The following is a 17,816-nucleotide window of genomic DNA, read 5'->3' as shown; positions in this document are numbered from 1 at the left end:
TCTTATATCTTGACTTTAAAAAAGCCTTCGATCTGGTATCCCATGATCACCTCTTGGCAAAACTGGCCAACTGTGGCCTTGGCCTCAGCACGATCCACTGGCTGGGGAATTGGCTACATGGTCAGACCCAGAGAGCGGTGGTTGACGGAAGTCAATTGTCGTAGTGCCTTGTGACCAGTGGGGTCCCTCAAGGCTCTGTCCTTGGGCCAACACTATTCAACATCTTCATTAATGATGTGGACATTGGCATCTGAAGTAGACTGGCCGAGTTCGCTGATGACACTTTGGGGTAAAACGTCCACACCTGAGGACAGGAGGGCAATCCAGGTTGACCTCAAGAGGCTCAAGAAATGGGTGGATGAGAACCTGATGCTGTTTAACACCAAAAAATGCAAGGTTCTCCACCTTGGGAGGAAAAACCTGCAGCATGCTTATAGGCTTGGCAATGCTGCACTGGCTAGCACTTTGGACAAAAGTCATGATCGACCACAGGGACTTGGGGGGGTCACGATTTGACCACAGGATGACTATGAGCCTTCAATGTGATGCTGCAGCTAGTAAAGCAAGCAAAACACTGGCTTGCATCCATAGATGCTTCTCGAGCAAATCCCAGGACATCGTTCTCCTGTTGTACTCAGCCTTGGTGAGGCTGCAGCTGGAGTAGGGTGTCCAGTTTTGGGCTCCACAATTCAAAAAGGATGTAGAGAAGCTTGAGAGAGTCTAGAGGAGAGACACATGCATGGTCAGAGGTCAGGAAAACAGACCTTATGATGAGAGGCTGAGAGCAATGGGGCTATTCAGCCTGGAGAAGTGCGGTATCAGGGGTGATCTGATGGCCACCTATAAGTTTATCAGGGGTGCTCATCAGGATCTGGGGGAGCATCTGGGGGAACCAGAGCACCCCAAAGGATGACAAGGTCGAATGGTCACAACCTCCTCCGTGACCGTTTTGGGCTGGACATAAGGAAGAACTTCTTTACTGTCCGAGCCCCCAAGGTTTGGAATAGACTGCCACTGGGGGTGGTTCAAGCACCTACTTTGAATGCCTTCAGGAGACATTTGGATGTCTACCTTGCTGGAATCCTATGACTCCTGCTGACTTCCAGCCCTTTGGACAGGGGGCTGGACTCAATGATCTCCCAAGGTCCCTTCCAGCCCTAATGTCTATGAAATCTGTGGCACAGGCTTTGGAAAGTATTCTTCATTTTAACCATCCTAGTCCTAATTAACTTTTATTTAAATAAGAGATCTGGCTTTTCATCAAAGGCTGGATTGTTCCTGCCTGCTTCCAAAGCCATATGCAGTCACTTTTGTTTCTCTGAGGAGAAAATGAGTTTGTGGTTAAAGTTGCAGAAAGAGATTTTGTATTCTTAACTGTCACCAAATGACTGCTACCAACTTTAATTTATCTGCCTAACAACTTAGTTCTTCTGTTTACTCATCTGCTCGGAGTGGTAGTACTGTGCCAAGTTAGTGGCATATAGTGAGACTGAATTGAAATGTAAAGGTTTTAGTGATCCTTGGATGGACAGTACTATAAACAAGTAAAATAATGTAGTCTTAATAAACTCTACACAAACCTGTTAGCTGACTAATTAAATTCAAAAAGTATTAGCAAAATCCTTTGCCTTTTGGTCAGAAGTCCTATTTCATAAACATTAGGATGGGGCGGACAAAATTGAGCCAGATACAGCCCATGGGCAGGCACCCATCAATTAATTGTATACTGGCTGGCCTGTGGCTGCCCCTGCTGCCCTTTTGTGGGGCCTGAGTCCCGCCCACTTCTACTGGGGTAGCACGCTGTGCTCCCACCCTTGTGTGGGGGAGTGCCCTGGCCAGTGCACAGCTTCTGGGTGAGGCCACTGCTGCCACTAACAGGGGAGCTGCTCAGCTTCTCCAGCTCCTTCTCGTATCCTTGCTGCAGCACTCCAGGTAGCAGGTAGGGAAGTGATGGGGGGGCAGAAAGAAGCTGCAGCTGGGTGGGGGTGCAGAGCCCAGGGCCCACACCCAGCGAAGTGGCAGGAGTGCAGAGCCCAAGTTGGCCCAGTTCCGTCGTGCTGGGTTCTCTGTGGCTTGTGCAGCTCTCAGGACTTGCATGCCACTGAGGGGGAAGCCCCATGCAATGGAGCCGATGGCCTTCACTGCTCCCTGCTAGCTCATGCAGCTCCTGGGACTTCACCAGAAGTGGCAGGAAGCCCTTGCACAATGTAGGCCAGGTCAGCTCCACTCCCTGTGTCCTGGCGGAGTCCCGGGAGCTGCACATAGTGGCAGGGAGCAGGGCCAGCCCTCTGACTCCATCGTGTGTGGCTCCCCCCTCATGCCTCTGGCTGGGTCCTGGGACTGCACGAGACATAGGGAGCCCTGTGCAATGGAGGCGGGCCGGCCTGACCCTGCTCCTTGCCACCATGTGCAGCTCCCAGAAGTGGCTGGAGCTGTGCCGCGCCAGGGAGCTCGCCTGCATGAGTCATGAGCACCTCCAAGGGCTTGCCACTTGCTGCTGCTGCCACTGCCAGCAGCGAGGGCTGTGCGCCACTTAATAATAAATGTGCTTTTTGTGCTATGTAAAAATCTGGGGGTGTGGCAAATTTTGTTTGGTATTAACAGCTTGTTGTTTAGTGATGTTGTGACCTTTCAGCTGTCTCTGAAATTATTTCCTTTAAAGAAAAATAAAATTAAAAATAAATAAATAAAAAAGCTCTTCCCTATTTGGGAGAAAGAGGCATACATAGAAGTGAAACTAATTGTGCGTACACACTTCCAAACATGAGCAAAGTAACCTTTTGCCTTTGTAACTTTTTGAATGTTAGAATCTCGGGAGCTACTTGTAATATAAGTCTGAGGCAGCGAGAGTCGTGCTTTTTGGAAAATCATTCCCTTAATTTAGGCACTTCTGCAAGCTGAAGAATAATGGTATGTTTAATTCTCTATTTTGGGGCTTTGTTTAGACATAAATGCCTTTCAGCATGTTCTTTGTAGTTTTTCTCGGGGGGAGAGTTCATTGTTGTGAGTAATGGGGTGGGGATGGATGTGGGATTCATTTTTGTAAATCATATTTACAATGCCTATACAAATTCCCAGAGGGAAAGAATGGGTGCGTTTTGAAAGTCTCAAGGTAATGTGCAGGAATAGGCACTAGATTCAGACAGTGGGGTCTAACTTTACTGTATGTTACATAAATTACAAGGCTTCAGGTCAGAATGAAAATGAGCTCTTCCAAGCTGTTTTCTAGAAAAAGTCAGTTCAGAATAGTCGGTAGCCAAGTGGTTGCCTGGGATGTGGAAGACCAGGTTTGAGTTTCATGTTCTGTTCAGCTTGGCTCAAAAACTTATTCTCCCACATTCTAGGCAGCTCTGCTGACTACAGAGCTATAGAATTGATTTCTTTCTCTTTGCCTCAATAAATACTTAATAATTTATACAAGATGGAGCACTTCCATGGGAGAGACACTGACCATAACCAGTGGTGAGGTGACTCACCTGAGATGAGGAAGAGTCTGTTAAAAATTAGGTTTCAGTGAATCAGTGTTCTTTACTATTTCCATTCTAGGGTGCGCCCTCCCTGGAGAGAGAAGGCAAGCCTGTTTCTGAACATCTGGACTATGGAGCTATGCTTGTCATATCTGTGTAGCCATTTTCTGACTGACCAGGGTAGATGCTAGGATTTCTAAGGGCATATCTCAGAGTTCTGGGTACCTCACTAAGTTGAGCTGCTTTAAGAAATGTTTTGCATCATATTATGGCATTGCATTATATATGTCCAGCCTTTCCAAATCCCTGAGTGTAAATATTCTTAGCCTGCCAGCACAGCAAAATACTTCTGACTGGGCACAATCTTAATGCCTTTCTATTCCAGCTAGTACCAAGGCATGTGTCCAGCCCAGGGCAATGAAATGTTCATGCTATTGCCTGTACTGTGAATACAGACAGGGTGCAGATAAAATGTCCAGGTGTGGTGTAGGGCATTTCAGCAGCAGGTTGCTGCTAGAGTGAAGATAAGTGAAGTATCTTTGGGTGCCCTTAGGTTAAATAGTGAACAGAGCAGTGCAGGATCAGAAGAACTGAGTCAAGTGGGGTTGCTTCATCTTGCACATCTTCAGTGACTAGCTGTGGCCCAGACATTCTCTGTAAGGTAGCAGGCCTTTGTATAGCTGTGTGAGAAGCTTGCCCTGATCCTTTAAGTATAAGGACACACCAGTGAGGGAGGCTTGAAAGAAGTAGGTTGATTTTTCTGTCTGTCTTAAACTGCTACAGGTTGGGGGCTGACCAGCTGGCAAGAAAAGTGTTGTTGCTGTGGTAGTAAAAGTTTTTGAGGTGGTTATGGTTTACCCACAGACAATGGACACGGCTAATGTTTCCAAATAATAACTGGCTTTGAGAGACTGAGATCCTTGAACAGAGCTGGAGACATCCATGGCAGATGTGCTCATTGTCGGCCTACGACAAGAAGCGTATTATTGTGTCAAGTGCAAAGGATGCTCTTGAATAATTGTACCAGTCTTGGTCAGCCATAAAGGCAATCCCATGAATATCAATGTGGGATACAGTGGCCAAAAGCAGGAGTCCAGGATGCTGATAAAATGTAGTGTTAACTAACATGGGGGGACTTCATTTGGCCTGTGGCAGGTCGCTTGGTCCTGTCTGGCCCAGGTACAGTCCAGCCTGTGGCACATCTTGCTGCCCCCTGGACTGGGGCTGGGGCAAGGGCTGTGTACTGTTGGCAGTAGTAGAGAGGAGCTGCAGGGTGTGCAGACTCCAGCCAGGGGGAAGGAGGGCAGGCTGACCAGCCTGTGGCAGCTCCCCACAGCTAACTGCCTATGTGTCCCACAGGCCTAAATAATTGCCTGCCTCAGTGCTAGAGGAAGTTTAATTGCACTCGGAAAAGCTAGAGGTTAGTGGATGGCAGGGTGTACGTTAGGCCAACAGAAGCCTACAAACCCACTTGGATGCTAGTTCCACCTGTGTTGAAGCAAGCTGCATGCTGCAGGGGATGCAAAGATAAGGGGAGGAGTTTTGAGTGGGCTTAGAATTTTTTGGTACAGGAAACCAAACAATGCATTTGTGATTACTTGGGCTTATTCCAAGGGAACAGATGGGAAATGCTTGGGGGTAAGTGTTGCTTTTGTATGGTACAGGGGTATAGGTTGTAGCCATGTTGGTCTAAGGACATACGGAGACAAGGTTCTTTGGGTGAATCTGTTATCTTTTATTAGACCAACTTAAATAGTTGTAAAAAAAGATTCTAAGCAAGCTTTTGAATTTAAAAACCCTTTGTCAGGCTGAGGAAGTATCTGCAGTTGGTGTGTGCTCTTCCTGGATGGAATGAACAGTAAAGAAGCCAGAGGCTGGGCTGGTATGCATACAAGATAGGCAGTCAGTGAAGATGTAAACTGAGGAGTTAGTGCGTGAGAGACAGGCTGGGTGGCAGGGAGAAGGGGGATGAATGTAGCAGTTAAGTAATAGAGAGGTACCTGAGGAATCAGATGTCAGGCAGGTTATAATGTGTCATAAATCCAATGTCTGTATTTACTTCATGATTTTTAATGCCATCACCATTCCCAGATCTTACAGCTGCACCTCCAGAAATGTAATCCAGTATCTCATTCAATTCACCGAATGCCCTGATGGAAAATACATAGGAGAGACCAAACAACAACTGAGCACCAGAATAAATGCACACTGGAAATCTATCAACTACAAGAATACCCAATTACCTGTGGGGGTACACTTCTCACAGGAAAACCACTCTGTCTCCAATCTCTCAGTCCTGATCCTCAGAAACTGACAAAACACTTCTCAGAGACAGGCCTATGAACTTCATCAAGCTCCTAGATACTAAAAATCATGGACTAAATATAGACATTAGATTTATGATATTATAATCTGCCTGACATCTGACTCCCCAGGTACCTCTCCACTATTTAACTGCTACATTCATGCCCCTTCTCCCCCACCACCCAACCTGTCTCTCACCCAGTGATGCCTCAATTTTACATTTTTACTGACTGCCTATCTTGTATGCATACCAGCCCAGCCTCTGGCTTCTTTTCCTGGATGGAATGAAAAGTAGAGCATATCCCAACTGCAGAAACTTCTTCAGCCTGATTAAGGGTTTTTAAACCTGAAAGCTTGCTTAAAATTTTTTTCCCCAACTATTTAAGTTGGTCTAATAAAAGATATCAGATTTACCCAAAGAACCATGTCTGTTTTTGTATGTTGGTATTTGGAAAAAAAAAAATCAGCCTCTTGCTTTTCATGTGGCTCCCTGCCTCTGTTGTTTCCCAAGCACTTACATGTTGATATAATGTAAAACCGACAATTTTATTTAAAAAAAAAAAAAAAAGTAAGAAAATAGCAGTACTACTGCTTCTACTAAGAGCCCTGTAAAAACCAGTCAGTCTACCTGTAAATAAAGTGTGTGTGAAGTGCCATAAAATGAGTAAGTGCTATACTCAGTAGAAATGACCAGCAATGCCAAGCCATACAATCTTGATTGTCTTGGAATTTCACATGGCCAACAAGTATCATTTCCTTTCCCAGGCTTGCACACGGGCTAAGAAAACAGTGTAACTGTACTTCCGTTCCAGAAGAATATCAACTAAATTTTAGACCACTCCACCCAGAAATGTTCAGTTGCTGCAATGGCCATAGGGCATGGTTGCTTGAAGGAAAGCACGCTGGTGCTGGAGTTTGGGCCTGTAGCCTGTTGTCAGTCTTGGAGAGCAGTCACAAACAGCATCTTCTGCTGCAGCCAGGCATGTTCTTAGGTTAGTGGCGCCCAACCTTTTCAACCTGTGGGCCAGAGGAACAGTGCTAAGTCCATCCACAGGCTGGATCTGGTCTATGGCCTTGGCATAGTGTGCAGTGCTGGCCTGTTTGCGGGCTGGTGCAGCCACACAGTAATGGCCTACTGGGCTTCATCAGGTCCTGGGCAGGTGGTTTCTGTGTTGATCAGGGCCTGGCTTAATCCAGGTACCTGACTCCTGCATGGGGCCAGCCTGGCAAGGGCCAATCTACACGAGGCTTGGAAATTTGGTAGCTGGTGGCTAAATTTATGGACCTGCAGGGAGATGCATGCGCTGGGTTATATAGTTCCATGGACTGAATCTGGCTCACAGGTGGGGATTGACCACCCCTGTTCTAGATAGCCTGCCACTACTTGCCTTTCATCTCTCTGTCACACTTTTGCTGCTCCTTCCAAGATTCAAAGTGCCTGTCCAAATTTTACTGCCCAAAGTCACTATGCATTTCTTGTTGTAGGTTGTCCCTGAACCTTTCTGTCTCTCCCCCTGCTGGTATAGGGTCTTTTCATCAAGAAGCATGAGTGTCTATCTTGGTCCAGCAACTGGGAGCTTCTTCCAGGGCAATGAAAGAGCCTTTTCTATTTTAGTCTAGAAAAACAGTTGTTCTGCCTTATAGGAAGGCTGATTCAATTATTTTTATCTATGGGATGTGCCTATGTTTCATCTCTCAGGGGTGTTGGTTATAGCTGTGTTGGTTTAAGATCATAGGCAAACAAGGTTCTCTGGGTAAATGTGACTTCTTTTATTAGACCAACTGAATAGTTGGGAAAATTGCTCTTTGCAAGTTATGCCTTAAGAAGGGTGTTTGTGGCCAAAAGCTTGTAAAGAACATTTTTTTTCCAACTATTTAGTTGAACTATGTCCCAGGGGTATGGAAGGAAAGAGGTGGGAGACCCTTTTACCTGCATGGGTCATGGTGGGGACAACTTGTCACAGCAACAAAAAGAAAAGCCCTGAGGACAAGGCATACTCATCCTCTACAGGCTTGGCCAGGACGGATGAGCCGCAAAGAGACGGAGCACCCGCGCGCTTTGTCAGCCGCCTTTCTTTGTGGCTGGGGCTGGCGCACGCCGATGACATCACACGAGGACGCCGGCCGGAATAAAGACCGTGGAGGGGGGACGAAGCAGGGATGCAGCTGTGGGATCGCCCCCCCGAGCTGAGCGGAGACGGCAGGCCCTTACAAGGAGAGACCCGGGTGGGATTCTGCAGGAGAGCACAAGGCCTGAATTTAAAGGGCCACCCCCCACTCCCCCAGGGGATGAGGGAATTGGCCAGGAGGAAGATGCCAAGAGGTGGCAATTCAGCAGACACGGGACACAAGTGGGGGGTGGGCCTAGGGCCCCCCACTGTAATTTTGGTTCCTTTTAGGGCTTCTGTTTGTTTCTTTGAAGCCCTGGGGCCTGAGAGGGGCCATTGGGTAGACGCTGAGGGCTGAGCCGGCCAGGGCTGCTCAGAGGGATCCCAACGCAGAGAAACTAGGCCCATCCATAAGGCCATCACCCCTTCCTAGGTGAACCACAGTGATGAGAGTGAAGACCATCATCAACAAGGGACCCGAGTGGCAGGGGGAGAGGGAGACACCATATCAAGGCAGAGCTGAATCATACACCATTCAGTGGTCCCAGTAGACTGGTGCGTAGCTGGGATGTAGGGGAGGCGGAGCCCCAGGAACGCCCGCTAGTAACGACACCCGGTGTGTCCCCACGGCAGAAGGGAACCCTCCTACTAAACATAACATCCAAGACGTGACAGGTGAGTACCGGGGTATTCCCCATGGAGAATGCGACCCCGCATTGAGCCAACAGGAGCCACCGTTGCAGCAGACTCAGAGTGCATGCTCCAGGGCCGCTAGGGAGAGGCTACACATAGTCAGGCTGGCAGATTCTAATAAAAGATATCACATTTACCCAGAGAAGCTTGTCTGCCTATGTCCTTAGACCAACATGGCTACAACCTACACCCCTGAACCACAGTCAGTTTAATGTTTATTTAAGAGAGAGAAGAGGTTTGGGGATTTTGGGGAGGAAGCGGAGAGGCAGGGCCTATTACCAGGTACAACCTTAATGCTGTTTCAAGTGGCAGTAGTGTTGTAAGATGTTAGTCTGTTGTAGATTCCAGTTTGGAAGAAGGGCTGTCTTTTTTTAGGCCTTTGAAAGAATGCCACGTATCCACAATATAAAGATTGCTTGGTGTTTGATAAGCAAATCAATAATCAGAGAGGGCTAGTAAGCTACATGAGAAGTTTACTCTGCTCAGGAAATCTCTCTCACCCCCTTGAGGCACAAGAATAATTGACCAGGAGTGGGGTGAATGTGAACAGTGTGCTGTGTGAAGGGGCAGTAGAGTGCTAACAACAGATCAGCCTCCTTTCTCATTGTTGCCAGCACAGACAACCCACCCTCTCCACCACTGCAAGCAGACAGGATGCTTTAAATAGTGAGCACCCAGAGACCAAGCACCACTAGTACCAAGGGATGTAATACAGCCCCTGGGACTTAAATAAACTTCTGGGACATTGTTTTAAGGCTATTACGCTCTGCCCTTTTTTCACTGGTATAAAAAGGTTGTTGATGGAGGAGTTGGTGGTTGTGGTGAAAAATATGTGTTCAGCAAAAACATGCATATTTTCTGCGCAAGTTGAATATTGGAAAGGGTCCAGAGAAGAGCAGTGGAAATGATTAGAAGTCTAGAAAATGTGACTTATGAGAACGTAGTTTTCTTGTTCCTGCACACGCTGTCACTAGTTTTTCCAATAGCATAACCACCAAATTTTCTGTAAAGTATGATGCTGTTCTTGGGGTAGTGCTGGGCTCTATATCACACTTGACTGAACTACTTATAGAAGGACGGGTAGATAAATGGTTTTAAAATCTGCTGTTAGTGTGCTACACCTTATGGTATGATTTTAACTCTCTTCTGACCTGTTGTCTGATTAGTCTCTCTCCTTTGCCAGTGTCCTTAAGATGCTGTCACAGAATTGCTGATTTTGGGTATGCATTGGAACAAGAGTTTTAAATATGGACCAGTTGTATAAAAGTTAATAGATTACTAGCACACACAGATCAAAAAGGATGTTAGATAGAAGGACTAGAAAATATGGCAGTGGGGCACTATTACAAAGCAGGCTCTGTAACCTTGGCTTCAGCTATGTTCACATTATGCAATAGGTGAGTTAGAGACCTACCTTAAAGCAGAGTCCAGACTCAAGCATGGCTGGCCACAAAGCGCACAAAAATTGGTAAATCAAGTTCTTATGTATGGATAGCATAGGATGCTGGTTCAGTATTCAAATTTTAAGGAGTTTTAAGCAATGGACTTACCCTTAGAAAAAGGGAAAGAACATTCATGGAGCTTGTGTTTGTTTGTTAGTTTGTATTTATATGTTCAAAGTACTGTACAAGGTGAGATACTTACTTACTATAATTATGTATCTGACTTAACTCCCTCGTTACTGACTTTAATGACTTTGAAGATGACATGAGGTGCTTTTATCTTTCCCAGTGGAGCATAATGTGGCTGGTGGAGAGAGCAGAAAGCTGTGACTCAGGAGACCTGGATTCTATTCCTGGGTCATCTTGGTGACCTTAGGCAAGTCACTTAATTGTTCCATGCCTCAGTTTCCCCCACCTGTAACATCGGAATAATGATACCAACCTCTTGCAAAAGTGCTTTGAATTTCTATACAAGCCAGGTATTACTTTAATTTCTTTACTCCTTAGAAAATGTGCATTTTTACCTGTAGCATATGTTTTATGCTGTGACTAAGTTGGATATACATGAACTTAACTGTGACTACTACAAACAAGCATGCTTGCACAAAACTCATTTGTATACGTGAAATATTTGTACTGGCCTTGTACAGCCAAAATTTCATACCTTGGTCAAAATAAAACAAATTTTTCACAGAATTCTTGCTCTTCTTCTCCAAGGGCTGCCTACTTATCAAACTTCAGTCTTTTACTCTGCAGGTATTTTATTTGTAGTTTGCTTCTGTAGAAGTTGCAGTACTCTGAAAGCATTACAAAAAATAACTTTGGCTATCTTCCTCTTTGGGTGCCCAACTGTAAGTTCCCTGAACAGGGTACAGTATTCTGAGACACTCAACACACCACCTTAAGACATTTCAGCTTGGACACCCAAAATTACTTTTTTTTTAAATACCCCCCCATATTCATATTTATATAATGTAAATAATTATATAATCCACCCCCCCACACACACTGTCAAAAAGCACTGTGCTCCTTTTTGCTCACACTTTCCAAAATGTCTTCACTTTGAGCAGAGTCCAAGATTGGAAAGTTATTTTTGTCCAGAAGTGTTTTAAGTAACTGTGGATGGAGTAGGTGGAAATAGTTATGTCGTCTACTATAATATCTTGTCAATCTTTTCAACTTTTGTCAGTCTAATTTGTTTTTTGTATGTAGTTTTTAATTTTTATTGGTGAATTTGCTTTCTGCTTTCTCTCCACCCCATGCCATGTAAATAAATAAAACTTTCTTGGTAACAACTCAGTATTACAAAATGTTTTGGTTTTGGTTTGTGGATATATCTGGAGCCAATATTTTTGTTTATATACTTATACACCTACTGTGCTATGGAAGTTTGTAAGGATTTTGGGTGTGTTTTGGCTGCTGAATTTATGTGTTAACTGTTGGTTGAAGGGAGTTGCAGTAGCCTGTTTTTCATAATTGTATTGAGGAGCACCCAAAGCAGGAGCCAGGTGTTGCTGTTTGCTTAATGAGCATACACATCACCGTTACAATCCTGTGTGGCACTGGGGCCCAAGAGAAATTAGACATTTAAATTAAAAATTCTTTTAACCTGGGATTCCAGGTTATGGGCATCTGCAGTTTACATGATGCATCTATTTTGTAACTGACTTTCAGTAATAACTAATCTTTATTTCTAGACTAGTTAGGATTTTTGTTTCTAAAGTGGACCATGTGATGATGAGCATCATACTCTGAAAGGTGTTTTTGTGGTGGTTGCTGTAGTTTTCAAGGGCGGGAGGGGGTAGAAGAGCAACAACAATAAAACTCCCACAAAATGTTTGATGGCAGAGATCTCTGCCCACTGAATCCATGTTTTACAGAACCTCCCCCTTCTCCTGTTTCTTTAGTAAATCCCCCTTGTCTCTGCACTCCCCCCTTCCTCTTCAGCCCATGAAACGTAATTACATCTGGAGAGCCAAGCAGTAGGGAACTCTGTGTTCTAGCTGCTTGCCTGTTTGTACATTGTCAGGTCTTTGGCACAGGACCATTTATGAGCATGCAGGCGGATCTCTGGCAGAGAAGTACTGTATTTTTCCACTGTGATAGGCTAGTGCTGGGGTTTGTTCTTTTCTTATCCAATCCTCCAGTTTTCTTGTCTTGACAGAATAACATGTCCATGTAAGGAGGTGGATTGTACCATGAAAACTTTTCAGAAAAAGGGGTAGATCTGGATTGTTCAGGCACCTGGGACTGGAGTTGGAAAAACAGCTGTTTTTTTGAGACGTTGCAACAGCTGATAACTGGCTTCTTGCACTATGCTGAGGAGCCTTTTGCGCAGCTTGTAGACCTTTAAACTGGAAGTGCCTGATCTGGGGAGCTGATAAGTCAGGAACTAGCTAACCTCCCTGCAGGTTTGTAATGCATCGAGCCAGAGGAGGCCCCTGGTGCCCGGATGTCTATCAAAATTTGTGTAATCTAATGCTGAACTAGAGAGACTTAGCTCAGGGAACTGTCTTTGGGAGCAGGGAATTCTGTGACATTTTAGAGGCTGCAAATACACAGAAACCAGGAAGCGACCAGAAAGCATCAGCAAATGGGAAAAAACGATTTTGGCTTGGGGGTAGGGCAGCCAGTTTGGGGATAGGGGGCTCATGGACAGAAGATATTTGCCATTATAAACTTCACTATGGCTGCACAGTCAAGGTAAGGAATTAATTTAACTTTTTACTATGGTGTAGGTTTTATTGAGAACTGGTACCTAGCCTTACTTTACAGTGTCTTCCTTCCTCTGCTACTACAGTTTGCTGTTCTCTGTGAGTAAATTTTGTTTAAATGTCTCTGGATTAAAATCCTGCATGGACTTTTCTTCTCTTTTTGAATAAAATGCAGTCTCTTTTTACAGTACACACGGGAATGAAATAAAATGAATAACTCCCTGTAAGCACTCTCTTTATCAAAACAAGAAGTTTTAATAGGTCCTTCCTTATAAAACTGATCATCTCCTTCGTGAATTCCTATCTTTTTTTCTTCTGGAACTCCATGTTAGCACCTATAAACAAGACTTTTATGGTAGTTTATGTCAGTCTTATAAAAGGCAAGGGATGTGTGTATATATCAGACTTGCACCTTTTAGAAAATTAGCTGTATAAAATGGTAGCAAGTTTGTTTGCATGTAAATCTGCTGAGTAGGCAAAGGCTGGGAATGTATTCTGAGGTTGTGAAGAGGAGAGTGTAGAAAAGAATGATTAACATTAGTTGTTGTCAGTGAAAGGAACAGGCCATTCTACCAAACTTTTTTTTAAATTGCCTTTTGCATTTCAAACCAAACAGAAGTTCTTGAAGTATTCATTTTACAGGTTGTGGTTAGGGGGAGAATGAGTCCCTTTTACAAAAAATTCACAGTGCACGTTTCTTATTAACAGGTTGAAATGCTTCCCTGCTGAACTATCTCTGCTCACGTAACTTTTGTCTGCTTTTAGGCATTTAATACTGTAGTTATGGGTACTTGAGAAATGAGCGAGAGAGAGAAACTTCTAGTAGTGTAGTCTTACAACAATCAACTCTTCCTCCCCTTCAAAGGGAAAGGAGAAATGATGGCATCTCCCAAACTGAAGTTTGGTACTAGCAATATTTTTATGGTTGTTCCTGCTTCCTTCTTTTTGAGGCCAGAAATGGATAAAGCTGTGGGCTGCACAGTAGTGTAAAACACTGGCTGTAGGAAGTGAAAATGGACAAATACTGGCTTACGAAGAGCTGAACTAGTTTTCTGGGATTTTTAAAAAAAGCTAACTATGACTTCCATTGTGCAGTGATAAGCTTCTACTTTGCTAGTGGATGGAGACTTTCCTTTCTACTCTCTTTTCCTCTGTATGCTCACATCCATTTGATTTACAGGTCTGCATTATCCGTGCATTGCTTTAATATGCCAGTGTGCTGAGAGAGTATGTAGCATAAATCTTAGTGCCTTTGACTGGCTTTGACACTTGGCTTAATCCCAACTACAAGGACGTGCTTCAAGTCCCAGAGGTTACACTGTCATTTTCTTGGGTGGCAGGAGGTCATCTGGGAAATAGATCTGAGCATAACCCCCTCTGTCAGCAAACTTACCAAACAAGGACAAGATTGCTGTTGAGACCAATGACAGGCACCTTTTACTGTCCAAGAAAGGCACTGGATTATTGGAGCTTATGTTGGGGGTGCTGAGAATGGGGTTATACTCAGAGTCCAACTGACCTCCATCGAAGCGTGGCAGTGCCATGGGGCTAGGTTGATGGGACAAGTTAAATGGGCATTTCCCCTTGTCTGCTAACTTGGAAGTGGAGCATATTTGGGACATGTGCATATTTTGTCAGTCTTTTATTCCTGTTCTTGCCATCCCTAACTCCATTTGTTCCTTTCCACCTTCTATATTTCAAGACGCTCTGAGGTTCTTGGTGATAAAACTGTACCAAACCATTTCAACACACTGTGGATGGAAGGAAGCACAACGTGCCCTAAATAAGTGTTTGATTATCTGCACTTTGGCTTGGGTTGGAGGGGTTAGAATATGATTTGTGGTATAGAAGTTATGCCCATATATCATGGCTGCAGGAGGTGGTGTTTAAGCAAGAGAGGCATTTTATGTTATCCGAGTTCACTGTATTTTGGTAGGATGTTTCAGAACATTCTTGGCTCTTCTTTGCCTACGTGAGGTGGTAGACAAGTACTGTTGATACATCTGGCCTTCTCTTGGACTGTGTTTTGGTCTTTGTGGCCTCTGTGAACTGTTGCCCACCTTTCTGACCTAAAGCAATAAAAACATCACGTGGCAATATTTTGAGCAATTAAGAGATTTAAGTTTGGGGTGGGGGGTTTTGGAATGAGCTTGGTACTTGGAAGTTCTTAAATTCTTATCTTAGCACTGTCACTAGCTTGCTATGCATCCTTAGGCACCTCACTTAACATTGGGCTATTTCTTCATTTGAGGGAAGGGCTGCTGTAGCTCAGAAGGGAATTGAGGATTACAGCAGTGATCATCTCTAAAAAGTCAGCTTGTTCCAAGAGATGGCTTACTTGCTTCGTGTTTTACTTCTTGAGAAGGAAATGTGGTATCCACCCTTGTTGTAACTGTTGGAGAATGCTGGGGGTTTTTTAATGATGACCACTGTCTGGTTAATACATATATGTACCAAAGGGGAAAATTGCCCCCCAGTCGTTTTCCCTGGGGAATGGGAATGAGCTAAATTTACTTTCTGCCTAATCTAAGCATAGCCACATATATAGGTAACCTCCTAAATGTGAAACCAATTCATTGTGGATTTCTGGCTTCCATAATAACTGCTGAATACTTTTCCCAATTAGCAGAAAAATTGAACTAACAAGATGGGTCAGTTATATGGTACAGGAAGAACAGATAGAATTGGGTTAGGTACACTGCTGTTTACCCTAGCTGTGATAGTTGCCATACACCTTCCAGTCTATAGTCTGTTGGGGAACATACGTGAAGACCCCATACTTGCATTATGGATAGTATCCTGGCACCAGCATTACAGTAAGTCTTCATCTGCCACTTACAGCTGAATTTAGTGGGGTTTGGGCTTGATACCTGGCTCCTACCCCTTAAACATAATGGTTGAGCCCATTACCCTTTGTGTGGCTGGTGGCTGGTAGATTTAGGTCCAGGTATTCAAAATGGACCTGGGTCACTTAAAATAAGAACACCCCAAGCTTTGAGGCTCATAGGGCATATGTGCATGTGTTTGTGCACGCGCACTTGAGTTGAAGACCCAAAAGTTGAGGGCCTTGAAATGGAAAGCTGTTTTTGAAAATGTAATCCCTCTTTCTCTAGCCAGAGGGATTTACAAGCCCTGTTTAGTATAGGATGTTGAAACTATAAACTGAAGAACTCCATTCATTCGTTCCTTTTTTTTTTATATCTATATATAAAAACACATGTATATGGACCGGTAAAATAAATTGTATGTGATTTAAGAGAAAAGAAAATTGTGGTGGTATGGGAGATGAGTACTGCATAATTCCTAAGTGGTAACGTGGAGCTGAACTGCAGGCAAGGTCATTATTTGCATGTTGATAGCTGATGTTTGAAAACTGGAAAAAACTGTTTCTTAATCTTTGTAAATACGCCATGATGTGTGACACAGCCATAGGAAAGGGGAATCGCTAAATATGAAATCTGAGTATTGCACACCTGTCTCTTCTGTGCATCTTCAAATGTTGTTTCTCCTGAGTCAGCCCTGCAGGGAATGTTAAGAGAAAATACAACAACAGTCTGGGAATCCTTTTTGCTCTTCTGTTGCTGAAAGTCAAGTTGTGCCAGCTGCAGCCTTTGAGAGATTAAACATTACTTCCAATAATTTCAGTTCGTGGGTGGGAAGTATGAATAAGAGATAGTTGTTGGGCTTATTTCTTTTTAAAAACCCTTGGTTTATGATAATGTTGCTTAACCAGCTTCTGTCATGGAAAACCTGCTAGCATGAATTGTGCTGCTTGGTTTTGTTCCTGTGCGTTCTCAGAGTCCTGTGAAGACAAGAACTGAAACACTTCCCTGTCTTTCTTGATGCGCTGGTTTTGTTCATACAGGTGGGAATGAGCGGTGTTGAGACTAATGTCCCAGTGCTTCTACCAAGGGAGACTGCTGCTGAGAAACAAGCCTTGCCCACTCGCTCCTGCTTTGTGCATGCATGAGCCCAGCAGTTAATCAGCTTACACAGCCCAGAGGGGCCCTGAGTGCACAGCCCAGGCTGTTGGAGAATGGCAATGGGACCATATGCTCAGGATCCCCTAAGCCAGAGGTGGCCAACCGGTGACGTGTGCATGGACTGTCTGTGTATGGCACGCAGCAGATGAGGAAGGGAACACGCAGCACAGCAGCAGGTAGGGCAGAGAGCAAAGCAGCAAACAAGGCAGGATGCACAGGGAAGGAAACAACGTAGAGCAGCAGGTCAGGCAAGGAGCATAGGGCTGGGAGCAGGAAACAGTAGCTGATTGGGCAGGGGAAAGGGATTAGAGTGTCATTTAGGGAGGGTGTGGGGCTAATTTGTGGCACGCCTGCCAACAAGGCTGGTCCCCACAGCCTAAAGCCATCCATGCTGCCTAATTATCAGGGTTGGGCATGCTTGGAGCAGGAACGTTCAGGCAGGCTTGGCTCTTGGTGTGGCAGCCCTAGGCTTGTTTGGGAGGCAGCATATAGATGGCCAATGTGACATCTTTTTATAGCATAGATTAAGGCCAAGGGTGCTTGACCTGTCCCGCAGACCAGATCTGGCCCCTGGCACTGTGGCATTAGGCATTAGGCTTGCAGAACTCCCCACAGATTGGCCCTGCACCATTCATGTGGCCCATGAGACCAAAACTGTTTATGGCAAAACATGGATGGAACAACATGTTTTGACAAAATTGACCCATTCCATTTTTTTAAGTCAAAACATTCCATGACAGTATTTAAATGAAATTCTGCTAGAAGTCAGGATTTTGATAAAACTTTTTGGCTGAAACCTCCCTGAATGCCTTCTTGCTCACTCACCTACGTCTTTGGCAGGCTGCTGAGGAGTGGAGAATCCCTGGGAGTGCCAGAATGAAGTAGGGATTTGGGTTTTCCATTCGCCATGGAAAAATGCAGTAAAACCTGAATTTTCCCATTTTAAGGAGAAAAACCCTCATTTTCTCTTAAAGGAGAAAAATATGGGAAACTCTGAGTTTCCCTTTGCAGACTGGCCTCATAGCCCTGGCACCTGGGGACCCCCTCTGGCAGGGCCCAGGGGGCTGTGGGTGGGGAGTGAGGGGTACCAGCAGGGGTGGGGAAG

General features: G+C 44.7%; 1 protein-coding gene across 6 annotated transcripts in view; it reads left to right on the top strand.

The window, feature by feature from the left end:
- Positions 1-17,816, top strand: part of AFF1 (AF4/FMR2 family member 1) — a 253,389-nt gene that overhangs the window by 49,702 nt on the left and 185,871 nt on the right. The window contains exon 1 of one of the 6 annotated variants that reach the window (XM_019525998.1): positions 12,083-12,425. The exons of 4 other annotated variants lie outside the window; for them this stretch is intronic. Coding sequence is in view for 1 of the 2 variants with exons in the window: in XM_019525996.1 (XP_019381541.1) it covers positions 12,701-12,717 (17 nt within the window). In the remaining variant the exon portion in view is untranslated. Of the gene's footprint in view, positions 1-12,082; positions 12,426-12,452; positions 12,718-17,816 lie in introns of those variants that run through there. One more of the 6 variants, XM_019525996.1, reaches the window with a different exon arrangement.

This window comes from Gavialis gangeticus, unplaced genomic scaffold (assembly GCF_001723915.1).
Source record: "Gavialis gangeticus isolate Ggan-Ray unplaced genomic scaffold, GavGan_comp1, whole genome shotgun sequence".
Lineage (NCBI taxonomy): Eukaryota > Metazoa > Chordata > Crocodylia > Gavialidae > Gavialis > Gavialis gangeticus.
Note: the sequence above shows the minus strand (reverse complement) of the source record. Positions and strands in the feature narration are given on the sequence as shown.